The sequence below is a fragment of the Ovis canadensis genome, chromosome 22, assembly GCF_042477335.2.
Source record: "Ovis canadensis isolate MfBH-ARS-UI-01 breed Bighorn chromosome 22, ARS-UI_OviCan_v2, whole genome shotgun sequence".
Classification (NCBI taxonomy): Eukaryota; Metazoa; Chordata; class Mammalia; order Artiodactyla; family Bovidae; genus Ovis; species Ovis canadensis.
In genome coordinates, this window is record NC_091266.1 from 65,305,050 (window position 1) to 65,321,590 (window position 16,541).

The 16,541-nt window shown below is 57.2% G+C and overlaps 1 protein-coding gene across 1 annotated transcript in view; it reads right to left on the reverse strand.

Moving 5' to 3' along the window:
• Window positions 1-14,475: 14,475 nt before the first annotated feature.
• Window positions 14,476-16,541, reverse strand: part of TCERG1L (transcription elongation regulator 1 like) — a 197,247-nt gene continuing 195,181 nt past the window's right edge. Inside the window, exon 12 of the mRNA XM_069567708.1 lies at window positions 14,476-14,677. Coding sequence (XP_069423809.1) covers window positions 14,521-14,677 — 157 coding nt within the window. The 3' untranslated portion in view covers window positions 14,476-14,520. The remainder of the gene's footprint in view (window positions 14,678-16,541) is intronic.

Sequence of the window (16,541 nt, forward strand, 5' to 3'; positions counted from 1 at the left end):
CTGCATCCTGGGGGAGAAAACGTGTAACACATTTTTATAAATAGAGGAAACTCAAATATGGACGTGAGCTGACAACTGCGAGCTATTGTTGAGTTAATGTCAAAGCGCTTTAGGTGTGACAGTGGTGTTTTGGTTAGGTGGGCAAGAGTCCTTACTCTTTGGAGACTCATGCTGAATGAAGAATTTCAGAGAAGGCAATGGCACCCCACTCCAGTGCTCTTGCCTGGAAAATCCCACGGATGGAGGAGCCCGGTAGGCTGCAGTCCATGGGGTCCCTAAGAGTCAGACATGACTGAGCAACTTCACTTTCACTTTTCACTTTCATGATTGGAGAAGGAAATGGCAACCCACTCCAGTGTTCTTGCCTGGAGAATCCCAGGGACAGAGGAGTCTGGCGGGCTGCCGTCTATGGGGTCGCACAGAGTTGGACACGACTGAAGCGACTTAGCAGCAGCAGCAGCAGCAGCTGAAGAATTTAGGGATAAAATGTCAGGATGTCTCAGACTCACTTTTACGTAATTTATTAATAGAATAAAAACTGTATGTGTATAGCCGTGTACGTGACTGTATGTGTATACACGTATAGAGAGAACACAGATATGACAAGCCGCTAAAATCTATGAATTTGAAAAATGTAAGAGTGTTTGTTTTACAATTGTTTAACTTTTTTTTGAAGGTTTCAAAATTTTAAAATAGAAGCTGGGTAACAGAATAATTCTATGTGCTCAAAGCTAGCTGATTTCTTTAGTGACTAATATGAAAGGTGAGTCAGAGCTGATTCTGGTTGGAAAAGAATCTCTCAGAAAAGCAAGTGTCTCCACCCACGACTGTACAGGGACTGGAAGTGCTCCTGGGCCCTTGGGGACCTGAAGTCAGAGGGGCTCTGGGCACAAGGTGGCTAGCCATGTCCTCCATCCTGCCTGTGTGATTTGTCTTCCTTGTCCATTGATTCATCAAAAACAACACCCTTCCCTAAGCTGTATCCTCAAATCAGGCTTGTAAAAAAAAAAAAAATTGTTTAGCTCGAAATCTGAAAGCCCACGATTGCATTTATACAACAGCTACATGATGTCTGATGTTTATATGCTCAGTACAAAATGTTTTCATAGCAAAATAAAATTCATGTGTTGAAAGGAAGCAATGCCTTTAATAATTTCTGTGCCCAAATTATCTCACACTTGCGTCTCCCAGCACGTGTGGGCGTGTGGACACCAGGCGCGCTGGGTCTCGAGTTGCGTGAACCCCCATCTGGGGCTCCGTCCTCCCCCACCCCCATGGTTCACAGAACACGGGCATTGCCCTGGGGCCGACTGCCGTCCCTTCCCGAAGTCCGGGGGTGGACGGAAGGCCCACGCGTGGCGCTCCTCTCCGCCCCTTTCCTCACACACACGTGTGCACACACGTGAGCCCCAGAGTGCTCTTCCTCTTATGTTGCATGTTTAGCCCACGTAGCTCAGACCATGCCGCGTCCCTGCCCCTCCGTGCTTCCAGAGTGTGAGACCTCAGCCCCGCAGTTCCAGGGACAGTGATCCTGCGGCTGGCAGGGCCCCACACAGCTCTCGCTGCCCCTTCCCCGAGCACCGCTCCACCCACCCTGGCCCAGTCTCCATGGCTGCCCTCCTCGTGAGGCCGCACCTGGGAAACTGTGGTCCAGGTCACTGAGAGAAGCGGAGTAAACTCACCGGTGGGGCTTGTGGCCACAGGCACGGGTCCCCTGAGCGCGAGGAGCCAGCCGTGCGGGATGGCCCTGGCCTGCAGGAGAGACCCCGCCTGTGACATTCCAGGGAAGGGCCTTAGACCCTGCTGGACGTGCGCTTGGCCTGGGTCTCAGCCCCCAGGGGCCCTGGTGGCGGGCAGGCCTGGCAGGTGTCCCTACTAAAGGGGCTGCTGTGACCCCTCCAGGGCTGGCTCCAGGCCATCCACACGGGAGGGGAGAGCCCAGACACACAGGCGTTTCCAGCCAGAACCCAGGCTGCTCTGCAGGATCGGGGCCCGAGCTTGCTCCTGCACAGGAGCCCTGCCTTCAGGTCACTCCCCTGCCCACCCGGGCGTCACTGCCTGCTCGAGCCGACCCCCAGCTCCCCTCCTCAGGTTTCCACAGCCCACATCGGTCCCACTGACCCTGGGGTACCCGAGCACTTCCTCACCGCGTCCCTTGTCACAGAGAAGGAGCCCTCGAGTCATGTCCACGAAGGGCCCTGGAGCCAGACCACACCCGGGGATGGGTGGATGGGCTGTGCTCAAAGCAGGGCCGGGCCCCTCTGGGGGAGCCGGCAAGGGTGGGCTGCAGAGGGCCTGCCCCCTGCCTCTCGGAACACAGGCTCTAGGTCCTGGTTTGGGGCCACATGCTTGCCCTGTGTTTCTGTCTTGAGCCTGAACAAGGAAGTTCTAAATGCTTCTCAGAAAAAACACCCAGTCTTCCAGTTAATCAATGTTTTGTCCAACAGCTCTGCTGAGACTATCAATAAACTTCTGAAGATGTAAATTGTGTCCTGATCTCATTATTGGGCCTTCATCACAAATATATACAGTGAGCAACTGATTCTGAGCTCAAGAAACAGCAGGATGGTTGGCTGACCTTGAGTGGTGGTGGGGGCTAGGCCCTTGCAGACTGAGGGGCCCTGGCTGGACCCAGGAGGCTGGACGCACGTGAATACAAGCGGTTTCTGTCCCTTCTGTAGCGTGTCATCCCAGAGACAAGCACTAGGGGGAACCAGGCTGGGGCCACACCCAGCTGTCACCTCCATGGTGACACAGCGCCACGCAGCCCAGGCAACAAAGGCAGAGTAAAATGAAAAGGAGCATGGAGCCAGCCAGAGGCCCAGCGGCCCAGCGGCCCAGTGGCTGGCTTCCCGCCGGCCCCAGGGGAGAGGCACCCGGGTGGGGGTGGCCGGGGGCTGGCCATCGCCCTGCTGCAGGAGGCCAGGGCGGGGGCTTGGTGGGCATCCCTGTCTTACGTCACAGTCACAGGGCAGGGCCTCCCTGCTCTGGGCCAGGCTGAGCGGGAGCCGGGGCCCAGCTAGTGCCCGGAAGCACCGGGCACCTCCTGACCCTTGGTGCTAACTCACGGGCAGCCTGAAGTCTGGTCTGGATGGGGAGGGGGCACCCAAGGGGCCCACTGTAGTGTCTGGGGCTCCTGACATGAGGCCTGGGTGCTTGGGGGTCATTCTCCTGTCTCCACTCTTCCACGTGTTCGAAAATGTCCGTCTTCACGTGTTTTAAAGACCTTAATTCATTCCAGGGCACCATCTCACCGAAGCTCATCTGCACTTTGTTGCTCAGCAACAAGGGAGGGTAAAAGTGAGGACGTGTAAGGGCTTCAGTTCTCACCCCCTCCCAGGACCTGAGGCTCCCCATCTGGGTCCCCAGCTGTCCCTCCATCTAGTTCAGCCCATCCCTGCTGCCAAGAGGCTATGTGCGACTCACCGTGTGGCCACAGCCTGGCTCCTTCCCTGGTTCCATCAGCTCCTGGGCTAGGCAACCGAGATGAAGCCAGAGCACAGGGTGAGCGCAGCTCAGTCCAGGCCTGAGCCCCGCGGTCACCAGCATGACCCGATCTGGCCATGACCCCTGCCCTGCTGCCTTTGCTCCCAAACAGCAGCTCTCTGTTAAGCACCAGGACTGCTGAGAAGGCGACCGCTCCTTGAAATATGTGTCAAGGTGCCAAGAGGCTATGCCAAGCTCAGAGCATTCAACAAGGCCTCTGCAGCCACCGTATTCACACCCTAGGCATTCTGCCAGAGGCTGGGAACAGCACGGCCCCTGGAGAAGGAGGCGAGGAAATGACGGAATCCTAACCCTCACCCGCGGGTGGAGAATCGGAGACCCACAGAGGAGGCGAGACTGACTGGCTGGTGCTGCCCACCACCGCTTGCCAGGCCAAGCTGGGTGGAGAAGGTGGTGCTGCAGGGTGTGGGGGGCGGGGGACAGACAGGGACACCCACCTCCCTGCTGCCACCGACCCTACACGCTCAGAGACCCTTTAAAAAGCACCCCTGCACCTGGATGGTTATCTCAGCCTGTGACCGAAAGGAACATTTAAATCCCAAATATTTTCATGTGAATTTGTGTTTAGACTCAATACTGAAAGCCCAAATGGCCATGGGAATGAGCACATAGCTGAGAGGCTGGTTTATTTTTTTTTTTTCTGGAGATATTTTCATTATTTGATAAGGATTTAAATGGATCTTAACTACCTCCCCAGACAGTTCTTTTTAAATGTTTTAATTTTAAGGCCTTCCTGGCTTCATACATTATATGGTGCATAATCAGGTTATATATTCTCTAGCCTAACTTTGCCTGAATAATAAGAAAATGGGATTATAATAATACCTCTGCAGGGGCGATTAAACGCAGCGAACGTGACGCATCGCTCTGTCCACCACCTGCAGAGGCCCGGGGCCCCAGCCAGGCCCAGTGCAGCCCAGACTCCAGAGGCCATGCCCCCTGAGAAGGACTTCCTGGGGGCATAAGACCTTGTGCCTGTGGCAGCGGCCTGCTGTCCGCACGTGTGACCCCTTACCCGGCAGCCCCCCGGGAGACGGGAACTGAGATGAGGCGGCAGAAGGACTGAATCAGGCTCCCCAAGAGTTTACGGGCAGCCCCAGTTCGCTGACTGCCCGCCAGCCGTCTCTGGCCTCCAGCTCTGTTTCAAACAAGTCTGAGCGTCAGTGAAGTCTGGGGGGCCCGTGAGGTTGGGGGTGGCCTGGGTCTGCGGCCCTGGGCAAGTGCCTTCTCTCTGAGCCCCAGAAGGTGTAAGAGCAGGATTCTGAGAGCCTTGTGGGCTGCCCAGTGGGGGAGGAGGGTGGAGGAGTGGGTATAGAGAAGGAGGTTCAGGGGAAGGGGCTGAGATACAGGAGCGTTGGGCTCCGGGCCCAGCGTGGTCCCGGGAAGCTCTCTCTCCCTGGCAGCCACTGCCATCCGGGCCGTGGGGGCCGCGTGGGAGCACGGCTGAATGCCCAGGTCCTCCGGGCAGAGGCTGTGCTCTGGTCCCCGCCCCAGCGCCCTCGCTGACTCAGTCTGTCTGTCTATAAAATGGAACGATAACCTTGACCGGCTCCTGGTGCATGTGAGGCTCACACGAGTGCCCCGCGTGAAGCAGAGAGATGCCTGGGGCAGGGGTCCTGGCTGAGGACGCCCAGGATCATTGCTGCCTCCAGCTCCTTGACCCTCTGGACCCTGCCGCGCTCTATCAGCCGGGCCCCTGTCTCACTCCTGCATTCCATCCGCTGCGGGTTCTGGACGCAGGGCTGGCCCTGCCCCTTCATCCCCAGAATGTAACAGGCCCTGGCACTTGGCGGGGACGCAGCGTCTTCTCTGACAAATGACATGTGGGACCCAGTTTTCCACCGTCCTCAGCTAGAGACAAGGGAGGTGGCAGATGTGGGGCAGCCAGAGACCCCTGGACAAGGTTCTCCCAAGCCGGCGACCCCGGGATCGCTGTCCTGACCTCTCAAGAGCTGTCTCAGCCGCCAGAGCTCAAGGTCTCAGGAATCAGCATCGGAAGGCTTCACCTTGAGCAGCCCAGGTCCCTCTGCCTCCTGGGCCCTGGGCAATGCGGACGCAATCGCAGAGGCCTCGCAGGCACCTGTATAGGCCATTCCCATCTCTAAAGTAGGGTGTAAGTTGCCAAGTGGTGATGCATGTGGCAAGAAATATTTATTACGTGCAGGACCATCGTAAATATTCCTTTTATTTCCTAAATAAAACCTAAAACTACTGAGCGTTTTGTGGGCCTTTTATGTCTTCCCATTACTGCCCTGGTCCTGTGATTTAGCCAAAATTTAGTGGCCGTGAACGTGAGCTACTGTGGGGCTCCCTCAGCTGGTACCCAGAGCCATCCCACCACCTTTGTCCTTCTGGGGCCGGCGTCTACTTGGCCGCCAACAGGTGCGCAGGGGTCTCTGACCTGAGCATCCAGAGCTCCTGGAGGACTGATGATGTCCCCATGTGGAGTCCCCCAAAGGCTGCCCAGGGGCAGGGCGGGGTGGGAGGAGGACCGGCCTGCAAGGTGGGCACATACCTGGCTAAAGACTTCAGTGAGGGCCCAGCACCGCCAGCGTGAGGCCCTCCCTATCGTGGGCAGTATTCCTGAGCACTTGGAGGAGGGAGTTTGGAACAAGGGGACAGCAGCCCCCATGAAAATTCTTCACAAGCAGTGGCAGGAACTCGGCCGGAAGGTGGCTAGGATAACGGGGAGAGTGGTCCCTACTAGGGCTAACCTGTGTATGAGACCCTCTGCCGTCCTTAGGGCAACAAGGACTTCCCAGATCACACCAGCCTGGAGGAAATCCAGGATCCTAAGGTGAAATGGAAAAATAAGGCCCCTCTGGGTTAGACCCACCTGCTAATGCTGGTGTACCTACGTCACCCCCCGCATCCCCACTCCCTCCCACGAGGGAGGCTCTGGTCTGAGAGCAGCTCCTGGGAGGGTTGCTCACCCCTGGTGTTCGGGCTGCGTCCTGAAGCCCTGGGCATGATGGAGGAGGAGCCGTCATTCCCAGAGGGCTCCGTTTCTGCGCGCGCCCAGGTTCCGGGCTATCCTCTCTGCACCCAGAGCAAAGTGCCTGTGCTGGGCGTTGAAGAGCAGGAGTTGTAAAGTCATCTGATTGTGAACTTGTCTGTGTTGCGGAAGATGTCTCAGAGCAGAGGAGCGGCTGTCTTCATCTGCCCTTTGCAGGCTGAGGTCCCCAGGTTGAGAGCATCTGGGTGAGGCGCCTGGGCTGGAAGGAATCGGTCATCTCTGGATGGTCTGGCCAGCACTGCAAATTCACACCTAGCTGACGCAAACCGCATCCGAAAACCCAGAGCCTGCGTGCTGAGTGAACAGGGAAACACGCACAGCTAATCGGCTTCCAGTTTCCCGAATGATCCATGGGGAGGTGGAGGGGACTGGGGAGCTGCCAGCTGGCTTCTCCCAGGCCAGGGACTCAGTCCGTTTCAAGTCTCCCCTTCCCTGTCCTGGTAAGAAGTCACTGACATCCCAGCTGTCCGGGCCTGAGCCTCAGGATGGGAGGCAGGGTCCAGACCTGATGGGAATGTCCCCGTGGCTGGACTCGCGTCAGACATGAGCTGGACTCAGGGTAACGCCTCAGAGATGAGACGGGAGCCTGGCCAGTGACCAACTAGATCTGATTCCAGTCGGGTGGAGGGCTTTGTGCTCCTACCTAAACAAGGGGGTGTGAGGACGGAGGATGTGAGGACGTGAGAAAACGGGGCGCATGCGACGATGCTGACTCAGCTGCCGTCCAGGGCCGTCCAGCTGGGCCGGATGACCTTGAGGTCCACGGCGCCTGGGGGTGGCTGCCCTTCACAGGGTAAACGTGCGGCTCTCCACCCGTGGCTGCCCTACAGAGGTGCCCTCTGCTCCCCAATCCTGCCTTGTCCCCCCAGGAACCTCAACCCTGCAGGTCCCCCACCTCCAGCCACCCTGGGGTGTTGGTTCCACCGAGCCCTTGCTCCTGGATCTGCCCACCCTGTGCCCCCACCCCGGCCCCACTGCCCCCTGCTCTCACAGGCGCACCCTCCTGGACCTCTGTCCCCGCTCTGCCCACTCGTGACCCCACACACTGACCGGGTCATTCCTTGTCCCTTCCGGGGCCTCTGCCTTCTCTGCTCCAGCATCAAGTTCCCAGAGGGCAGGGCCACGTCCGTCCCTCCGTTTCCTGCCTGGAAACTCTAAGACATGCAGAGATCTGTGGTCAAGTGAATGAGCGCGACCATCTGACAACACGGCCTGACTCTCCAGGGACCCACGCGAAACAGGCTTTGGAGAAGCCTCCTGGGTCCACTCCCTGATTCCGGCTTTCAGTGTGTTTGTGCCCCATGTGTCCAAGGCGAGGCCCAGTCCCGATGCATCAGACATACCCTTGAGGACCACAGATGCTGGGGCGGGACGCTGCGGGCAGTTCCCCAGGCCAACCTCGCCCCCCGCCCCCATCCCTGCCCTCTGAGCCTCTGCTGAGCTGGCCCCTCCCCCGCTCCCCGCCTCTCCCTCCTCCCTCCTTTCCCCCTCCCCGCCTCTCCCTCCTCCCTCACTCCCCGCCCCCCCTCGCCCTCTCCTGCCGCTCCTGGCTCTGCGTTAACTTCTCCTTCGTGGGCTGACTCTCCTACCAACCTGAGAGCTGCTGCTGGAGTTTCCTACCCGCAGGGCCCCGTCTGAAGATACAGAGAAGACGGCGAAAGTCCATGAGTGAAGCCAGGCTGGCCGCTTTCAGCCATGGCAGCCAGACTCTACGTGCCCTGGGGGTTGGGGGCCAGGGAGGGGGTGGTCTGGAGCAAGGTTCTGGAGTCAGAAGGACATCTGGGCAAGTCCCTCCTGCGTCAGTCTGGGCGCCTTTGGGCAGGTTGCCTCACCCCTCCAGAGCTGAGGTTCCCAGTGAACAGATGATAGTCCAGAGGCTGCCGAGAGGTCCCGTGAGGCCCCCGCTGGCAGCCGGCAGGGAGCGGTGTCCGTGATGTCAGCCACCAGGATCAGCGTGTCTGTTATCTGCCTATCAGGTGCCCTGGTCGCTTGGACTGAGGAGCCCGCCCCGGGTACCGAGTCACCCTGAGCCGAGGCGGCTCGGAACAAGGGCATGCCCTGCTCTGCTCGCAGACTGCGACGCGGGCGGGCCGGGGTCTGCTCTCCGTGGGGGTTGGCTGCTGCCTCCCCAAGGCTGGGAGCCAGAAGCACGGCCCCAAGTGGGGCCTGTGAGGCCGGACCCGGGGCCACGATGGGCCGCCCCTGCTCTCCCTCCCGCCGGCGGGGAGGTCCCTAACGGAAGGCGCCTCCCAGACCCCGGGGACCAACGACAGCGCACTTCGCCAGCTAAAGCCACCCCGCCCCAGCCGCGCAGGAGGACCTGTCAGCCTTGGCCTGGCGACCTATCCGAACCCCCGTCCATCGAGCCTGACCATCCCTCGCAATGAACGTGTAAGAACCACCCCCAACACGGTCCGGGCGCGGACTTCCTCGACCTGCCTGGTCCGGGTCCGGGAACCCCGCCCGGGAGCTTCGCCATAAAAAGCCCGTTAGACACTCTTTTGATGCCCTGGTGGTCTTTACCTAACAGGGCCCACGACTGGGACGCCTGCACCCGGCTTTTCCACGTCGACAGGGCTTCCAAACAGCCCGGTGGCTCCCAGGGAGGGCTTCCAAGCCTGGGGGAGCCACGAGAGGCCCCATCCCCTCCCGTCCTGGCCTGGCCAGTCACAGAGGGGAGTCCATCACGCTCTGCTGCTGGAGGCGGGCGCAAACCCCTGCCCAAACCCCACCCGGTGCAGAGTGTCAGGTAAGGTGAGCACGAGGGGTGTGTGTGTGTGTGTGTGTGTGTGTGTGTGTGCGTGTGTGTGTGTGTGTGTCAGGGGGAGGGAAGGGTCATTTTTGGGAAACATGATTTGCCACAAAACCACACCAAAGTAAAGACGGGGACTAAACCTGCCCCGTGCTGGACCGGTGAACAAAGCACGCTTCAGCCCCTGCGAAACCGCCACCTGGACGGGGAGCCCGGCGACAACCCAGGACAGATGCATGGTGCCTGCCATCCAGCCATCAGCCCCTGCAGCCACCCACCCACCTCCACCCTGGGCACCCTGAGGACACTCAGGGCAGGAAACACAGGATGCCAGCCCCAGAGAGCCCAGGCGGGGTCAGAGGGGCGAGTTCAGTGAGCTCAGACTCCCGCGTTTTCCCACACACCTCTCTCCAATCAGCAGCTCAGACTCCCGCGTCTTCCCACGCACCTCTCTCGAGTCAGTAGCAGTCTTCTGAAGTTCCAACTGCCCGGTCATTTGTTGCTAAAACTCCTATGTGCGTGCGGGCCAAGTCACTTCAGTCGCGTCTGACTCTTCGCGACCCCACGGACAAGTCACTTCAGTCGCGTCTGACTCTTCGCGACCCCACGGACGGTAACCCAGGCTCCTCTGTCCTGGGATTTCCCCGGCAAGAATGCTGGAGAGGGTTGCCGTTTCCTCCTCCAGGGGGTCTTCCCGACCCAGGGATGGAACCTGCGTCTCCTGCATTGCAAGCGGATTCTTTACCCTCTGAACCACCAGGGAAGCCCTTCACAGAAACGACCCCCTTTGAAATCGTTACTTCATTATCTTGGCAGACATTTCATGAGTCATCAGGAGACTTTAACCTGGTTGACACTTCAGAAACTTTATCAGGAAAATATAAACAAAGTTCACATATTTGGCTAAAAAAAAAAAAAGCGCACATGAAGGAATTTCCCTCGCTGTTGCTGACGAACTGCAGCAGGTCGTCCAAATGGAGCATCGTGACGATAAAGGCATTTAGCAAGTGAGTGCTCAGCGGATCCGGGCGAGAAATCTGCCATCACTTACACGTGAGAGCAGCCGGGAGCGAAGCCGCTCGGGCTTGTCCTTCTGGCTCATGTCAGAAGGCGGTCCACAGCTCCACGCTGTCTCACTGCTCCGGGGTCCAGGCTCCCTGCCTGTCTTCCGAGGACCCTCTTGCAGAGCTGGGGGGCCCAAGGTGGGAGATCAAAGGGGCAGAGTTCTCCCGGGGACGTCTGCCCTGGGTGAGAGGTTCTAAGAGGCTGAGGAAATGGGGGCCGTGGCATTACCAAGAAGGACTTGAAGACCACCAAGTGGAGAGGAAGAAGGGTCACTGATGGCCCGGGGGTCACAGGCAGCACCCGCCTGTAGGTGCCGTGTAGCAGGATAGCAGGGGAAGGGGTTCCGGAGGAGGACGGGTTCTCATCTGGGTGACACACGGGGGCAAAAGCAAGGGGAGGTGTGAGGTGATGGGGACCAGGCCCAGAGCCCTGAAACTCAGGGACACGAGAAGGGGTTTAATCAAGGGACTGGGGACAGAAAGAGCCCCCGTTTTCTTCCACCTCCTCTTTGTCCTTTGACTGAGTGACATGCTTGCAGTCTCCAGGTGAGCTTTTTTAAAAGCAGGTGCAGGAGAGGCTTGCTCCTTTTCCTCTACTCCTTGCCCATTTCTCCCGCCTGCACCCCTGCCTCTGGCGGCCGCCAGTCGGTGGCTAGTTTCCTGCTAATGTTTCGCAGCTTAGAAGTCCCACTGAGTGAACCTCCGCGATGCTAGTGGCATTGAAAACGAAAGTGAAATGCGCAAAAATTAAAGGAAGCTCTTGTTTAAAAGAAATCTTAGTCTATTGTATTTTTACAGCATCCATATATGCAGCCGTCTAAAAAGTACTGATGGTTTCTGCAGCCCGGATTTGAAATGCAGTCCATGTACAAAGATAAACCAGCTTTTCTCAAACTTGTGTTTCTCCTGAGGCCTTGTCTGATTAGACCCTGGGTGCCTTGCCCCTCCTATAACAAACTGATTGATAAATGACAGACGTGGCTCCACATGCAGACATAATCAGAGATCATCTATCTTCAACCATGAATCATTTAATTTTCTTAGATTCAAAAATCACGATTACATGAACTAAAAGGTAAGTTCTCAAATTCTTGGGTGAAAAGGAAAAATGTCTAAAGATTTTTCTTCAGGGTGTTGGGGAACCTGTGTCTTTCTAAGCACTCGGTTATGTATAATTTATGTATAAGCACTAACTTATGTATAATTTATGTATAATTTAAGCTTTTATCAATATCCCTTTAGTGATTAATCTGTCAATAGAATGTGCAAAAAAGCAGAACCAAAATGCTGGATTCTGCCCTTGGGGACCAGGTTGTCCAGACTCAGAAGCTGGGGGGTGGGAGTGAGGATTCCCTGCATGGGTCACTGAGCGTAGTAATGAGGGGGCCCCCTCGCCTCCCCTTCGTGGTGATGGGGGAGTCAGCCTAAGAAGACAACCCCACAGCCCAGCCTCTCAGGACCCTGTCCCTCTGGTGGCACCTTGTCAGAGCCGTCAGCGCTTCATCAGGCCAGCTGCTCCTGGGGTGTGAGGCTCCTGGTTGCTCCAGGGAATCTGGTGGGTGTGAATCCATTGCTGCAACTACTCTCCCAGTAAAAGTGTCCCTTGGTCAAGAGAATGTTCTGTGGGAAGCCAGGATGACAAGTCCTTCTGTGAGAGCGTGGACTGTGATGATGGTGGAGGCGCTTTGGGCAGGCAGGGGTATTGATATCTGAGGGACTCATATAGTCAAGAGGAGAAAGTGCTGCCCCAGTAGCGGAGAGGATCCCCGTGTTCAGCCTGGAGAGGTGCTGCAGTGGGGACAGAGCCCCCTTTCACGGCAGCAGCTGCTCCACGCTGACCCGCATGTTGCTGAACGTACACGAGTCCCACCCTCGTGTCGCAGTCTCTCTGCAGGCGGGACCGCTGAGTGAGGGTCTGGGGAAGGACAGGGCTGACGGCCCCAGGACCACCCGCCTGGCCCGCCTGGGCTTGGAAGCTCTTTGTAAAGCTCACGGGGCATCAGTGCCCGCAGGCTGTTCGGTGACCTCTCCATCACCTGTCACGCCCGCATCAGTGGTGGAGAGCTGCGTGGTTCCTGCCTTGGGCTGGAAAGACAGGTTCTAGAACTGCCATTCTGAGCAGCCTCAAGTTCCCCCACAGAGAGACCTTCCCTCCCCTGGGGCTTTCGGGGGTCTCTCCTGACCAGGGCTGTGATGGGCCAGGGGCTGCTCGTGTCCAGAGCCAGCAGCTGCACCTTGTAGGTGGTGAGCAGGGTGGTGAGAGGCAGACCGTGGGCAGAGAAGGCCCAGAAGGGGCGTGGGCTCCCTCCCACCTCCAGACCGGCTCAGGCCCTGGTTTGGCAGCAGTCGTCCATTTTAAATGAAGCATTGCCAGGCACATCCAGTGTCGCGCTGCGGGATTAGACGGCAGTTTCAGAGGGCAATCAGGCTGCAGACGTTTGTGTGAAGAACGTGGAGATAGCAGGAGTAGGGAGCAGCCGTCCCCCACACCCCACACCCCAGGCTCAGAGAAGCATCTTTGGAACGTGCCTTTCATGAGTACAGGGACGCAGACCCTGCCGGACAGGGCACAGCGGGCTGAGCAAACGCCAGAGAAACCAACAGAGGTGGCTGGACAGCCACCCCCGAGAGTGCCGGGCGGTCCCTGTGGCCATGTCTCCTGAGATGCACTCTGCTCGAACCCACCCAGAGATGGAGCGCTGGGGACGCTCCGGCTGACCAGCTCTCAGGGGCTGGTGCTCAGGCGGTTGCCCCCAGCCCCTCCCCAGAGCCAGAAGCAAGCAGCTGGCTTGGCAGATGGATCCTCGCTGCTGATGGCAGGAGAAGGCTCCAGCTTCCTGGAAATCCCTGGGGTTCCCCGGGAGCTCCTACATTTCCCAGTTCCCTCCTAATACATTCAGCAAGTGCTCTTTTTCAGGAATTGTCTGATGAGAAAGAAGTTACGTGGGAGACGTTGCCAGGGTTGTGCTGGGGACAAAGACAGGCTATCTGAATAGATACTTCATAAACCTGAAATCAATAAACAGATGCTCAATAATTCACAGAATGCGATTAATTAGCAGGTTTTATCAAATATGATTCCACCTGGGACTGGTAGCTTGAAAAGCAAGACTTCTTTTTGAGTAGTACTTTCACAGCCCTTACAGGCAATCACAGATGCTTTTATGAATTTTTTGAAACAGAGTATCTTTAAGTAAAAGTGTTAGTCGCTCAGTCCTGTCTGACTCTTTGTGACCCCATGGACTATAGCCCAGCAGGCTCCTCTGTCCGTGGGATTCTCCAGGCAAGAATACTGGAGTGGGTTGCCATTTCCTCCTCCAGGAGATCTTCCCGACCCAGGGATGGAACCTGGGTGTCCTGCACTGCATCTGAGCTACCATCTGAGCTACCAGGGAAGCCACAGTTTTTGTTGCTTAAGATTGGAAGTCTAAGCCACAAGATACACTGGTTTAAAATATTTATTAATTCAAAAAAATTTAAAATTTTTTTATACAAAGATGGTGAGAAAAATCTCATGCAAACTCTGGGCATACAAGAAAAATAACTCAAATATTCATAAGATGATTTTGTACAAAATAATTCTTTTTAAGGAGGACCTCCCACAGACAGCACAGCCCCTTCTCCAGCCCAACACCCCCCGGGAGAGGGTGGGCGGCCGGCCTTCGGCCTGCAGGTGGTGCGTGGTCCACGTGTCCGACGGTCACAGGTGTCACTGCGATGATGAACAACGTAAGCTACTACTCAGGAAACTAGACTGAGACTGGGACCCGAGTCGGGACGTCCCAACACCATGGAACTCCTGAGGGATGGAAGGAACTCACAAAGGTTTCCAGAAAAGTTTTGGGTAATTGGCTCGACTAACGAAAACGCCTTGAGAGGGTTAGAGTTGGTGCCTCTTTCCGCTGAGGCACAAACCTGCGGCGGACTTAGAATCTGTGTATATTACAAGTAATCTGTATAAGTAAAACACTTAAGGGAGCGACATATCACGGCAATAAGAAACGCATCAAGCTCGGAAGGCTGTACCGAAGGGAGCTTCAATATGAAACAGTAATCCTGGGAGAACGAAGCCCACGGCCCCGCGGGCTCCCGACCCAGCCGGGCGGGGCGCCCCCACGCCTCCTCTACTTCCGCTCTGACGCTCGGACGCTCAGCCTGATCCTGATCGCGTCCTCACACTCTCATCTCATCTTCCGGAGCCTGAGTCTGTTTTCCTTGTCCCGCTTCTTGAGAATAAGGATGAACTGGTTGAAAAAATGCTCCTGGTCCTTCCGCTTTTGGACAAGTCGAAACCTCTGATCCCGGCCGTACTTCTCAGCAAACTCTTTAAATGTGGTCCTGGAAGACAGAAGGCATCCTGAGGGCCTTCCTGGAGGAGAGAGGCTCCTGGGGCTCTGAGCACCTCCTTCCTGAGCCCAGGGTCCCAGGAGCAGGACCCTCGGCAGGTAGATGGGCAGAGGGAACAGCCACTGGGCCTCCAACACCACCTGCCTGCTCCCCGTACTGGGCGTCACTTCCCACAGGCCCGGCCGAAGCCTGAGCCACGTTAACTCGCACAGCTGCCTGTTGCAGCACCCGGCTGCCCTCTGGACACGAGCCTGGCCTCGCCTCCCTCCAGGGCCTCGTCACTCCAAGGCCCAGCGCCCACCGTCCCTGCTCCGGCCACACAGGCCTTCTTGCTCCCTCCGCTCTCACCCTGCTCCTGCTTGCCTTGGGCTTCGCATATGCTGTTCCCTCCGCCTGGCACACCCTTCCCTCCTTTCCCCACTCATTCTTTAGAGCTCTCTACTCACTAGAAGTGAGAAGCGGAACATTTCCTGCCCCTTCAGCAAACAAAGATGTCACAGGCACCAGCGATTGCAGCCCCCACGGACAGTGAGCTCAGGAAGGAAGGAACCCGTGCCAGCTGGCAGCCACTCCCCACGGCAAGTCCCCAGAAGCTCAGGATGTGCAAACACAGGACCCTGGCCCCAGACAGCCGAGGTGCAGATCAAAGGAACAGCTTCCAGGAACCCAGACTCCAGCATCTTCCCATGCACAGAGAGGCACTCTCTCACGGCCCTCACCATGGATGTCACCTTGAAGAGCCTCAGTCATGCAACTCAGCTCGCCTCTCCCTGCCCCCGTGGAAGCACGTTATCTGTTTTGTTTCTATGTAGCCTCTTGACAGTCTAAGCCCAGTGGCATGTGCTTAGCACCCGAATACTGACTCACTGAACCCGTGATCGCCAGGCCAGGCAGGCACCTGTAAGGAGCTCAGAGATTCCAGCCAGGCCAGGCCTGGGGGGCCAGGGCAGCTCACAGGGCGGGAGTGGATGAAGCCTTGCAGGGACAAGTGGAACCTCGGTCAGGACCTGGTCCCTAGAGCTGCCTCTCCTCCCAGCTGCGAGCTTGAAGCCAAGGGCTGTGACAGCTCCAGGGGCAGGGGCCCTGGGTAGCTGGGTGCCTGGACATTGCTTGTCTGCCCCCTGCCTGGGGCTCCTGCAAGAGCTGTAGCCAGAGCTGCAGGAGGGGCCCAGAATGTGTGAGAAACCCACGCACCCTGTGCCTGGGGGGACCTCTTGCTCCAGTTCCTCTTTGTGGACAATTTCATTTTTTGTTGCAGAGATTTCATTGTTGTATTGAATTATTACAACTTAATGTGCTGTGCTTAGCCTATCAGTCGTGTCCGACTCTTTGCGACCCCTTGGCCTCTGTAGCCCACCAGGCTTCTCTGTCCATGGGGATGCTCTAGGCAAGAATACTGGAATGGGTTGCCCAGCCCTCCACCAAGCGATCTTCCCAACCTAGGAATCGAACCCAGGTCTCCTGCATTGCAGGCAGATTCCTTACCTTTAATACATGAATAACAAGATTATATTGACACGGCTGTTAGGAGACAAGACCAATAATTAGTAGACCCTTGTTGGCTTCCTCAGTGATTCAGCAGGTAAAGAATCTGCTGCGATGCAGGAGACACTGGAGGCGCAGGTCAGGAAGACCCCCTAGAGAAGGAAATGGCAGCCCGTTCCAGTACTCTTGCCTGGGAAATCCCGTGGGCAGAGACGGGCTACATTGCACGGGGTGGCAAAGAGTCAGACATGACGAAGCTGCAGCAACTGTGACCGTGTTGTCACTAAACAAGCTGTCTCACACTTTCCTCGAGCACTCCTGTTCTCCGGGCGTGTTCCAGAGCCCCGCTTGCTCCCAGGCTTCCTGGACA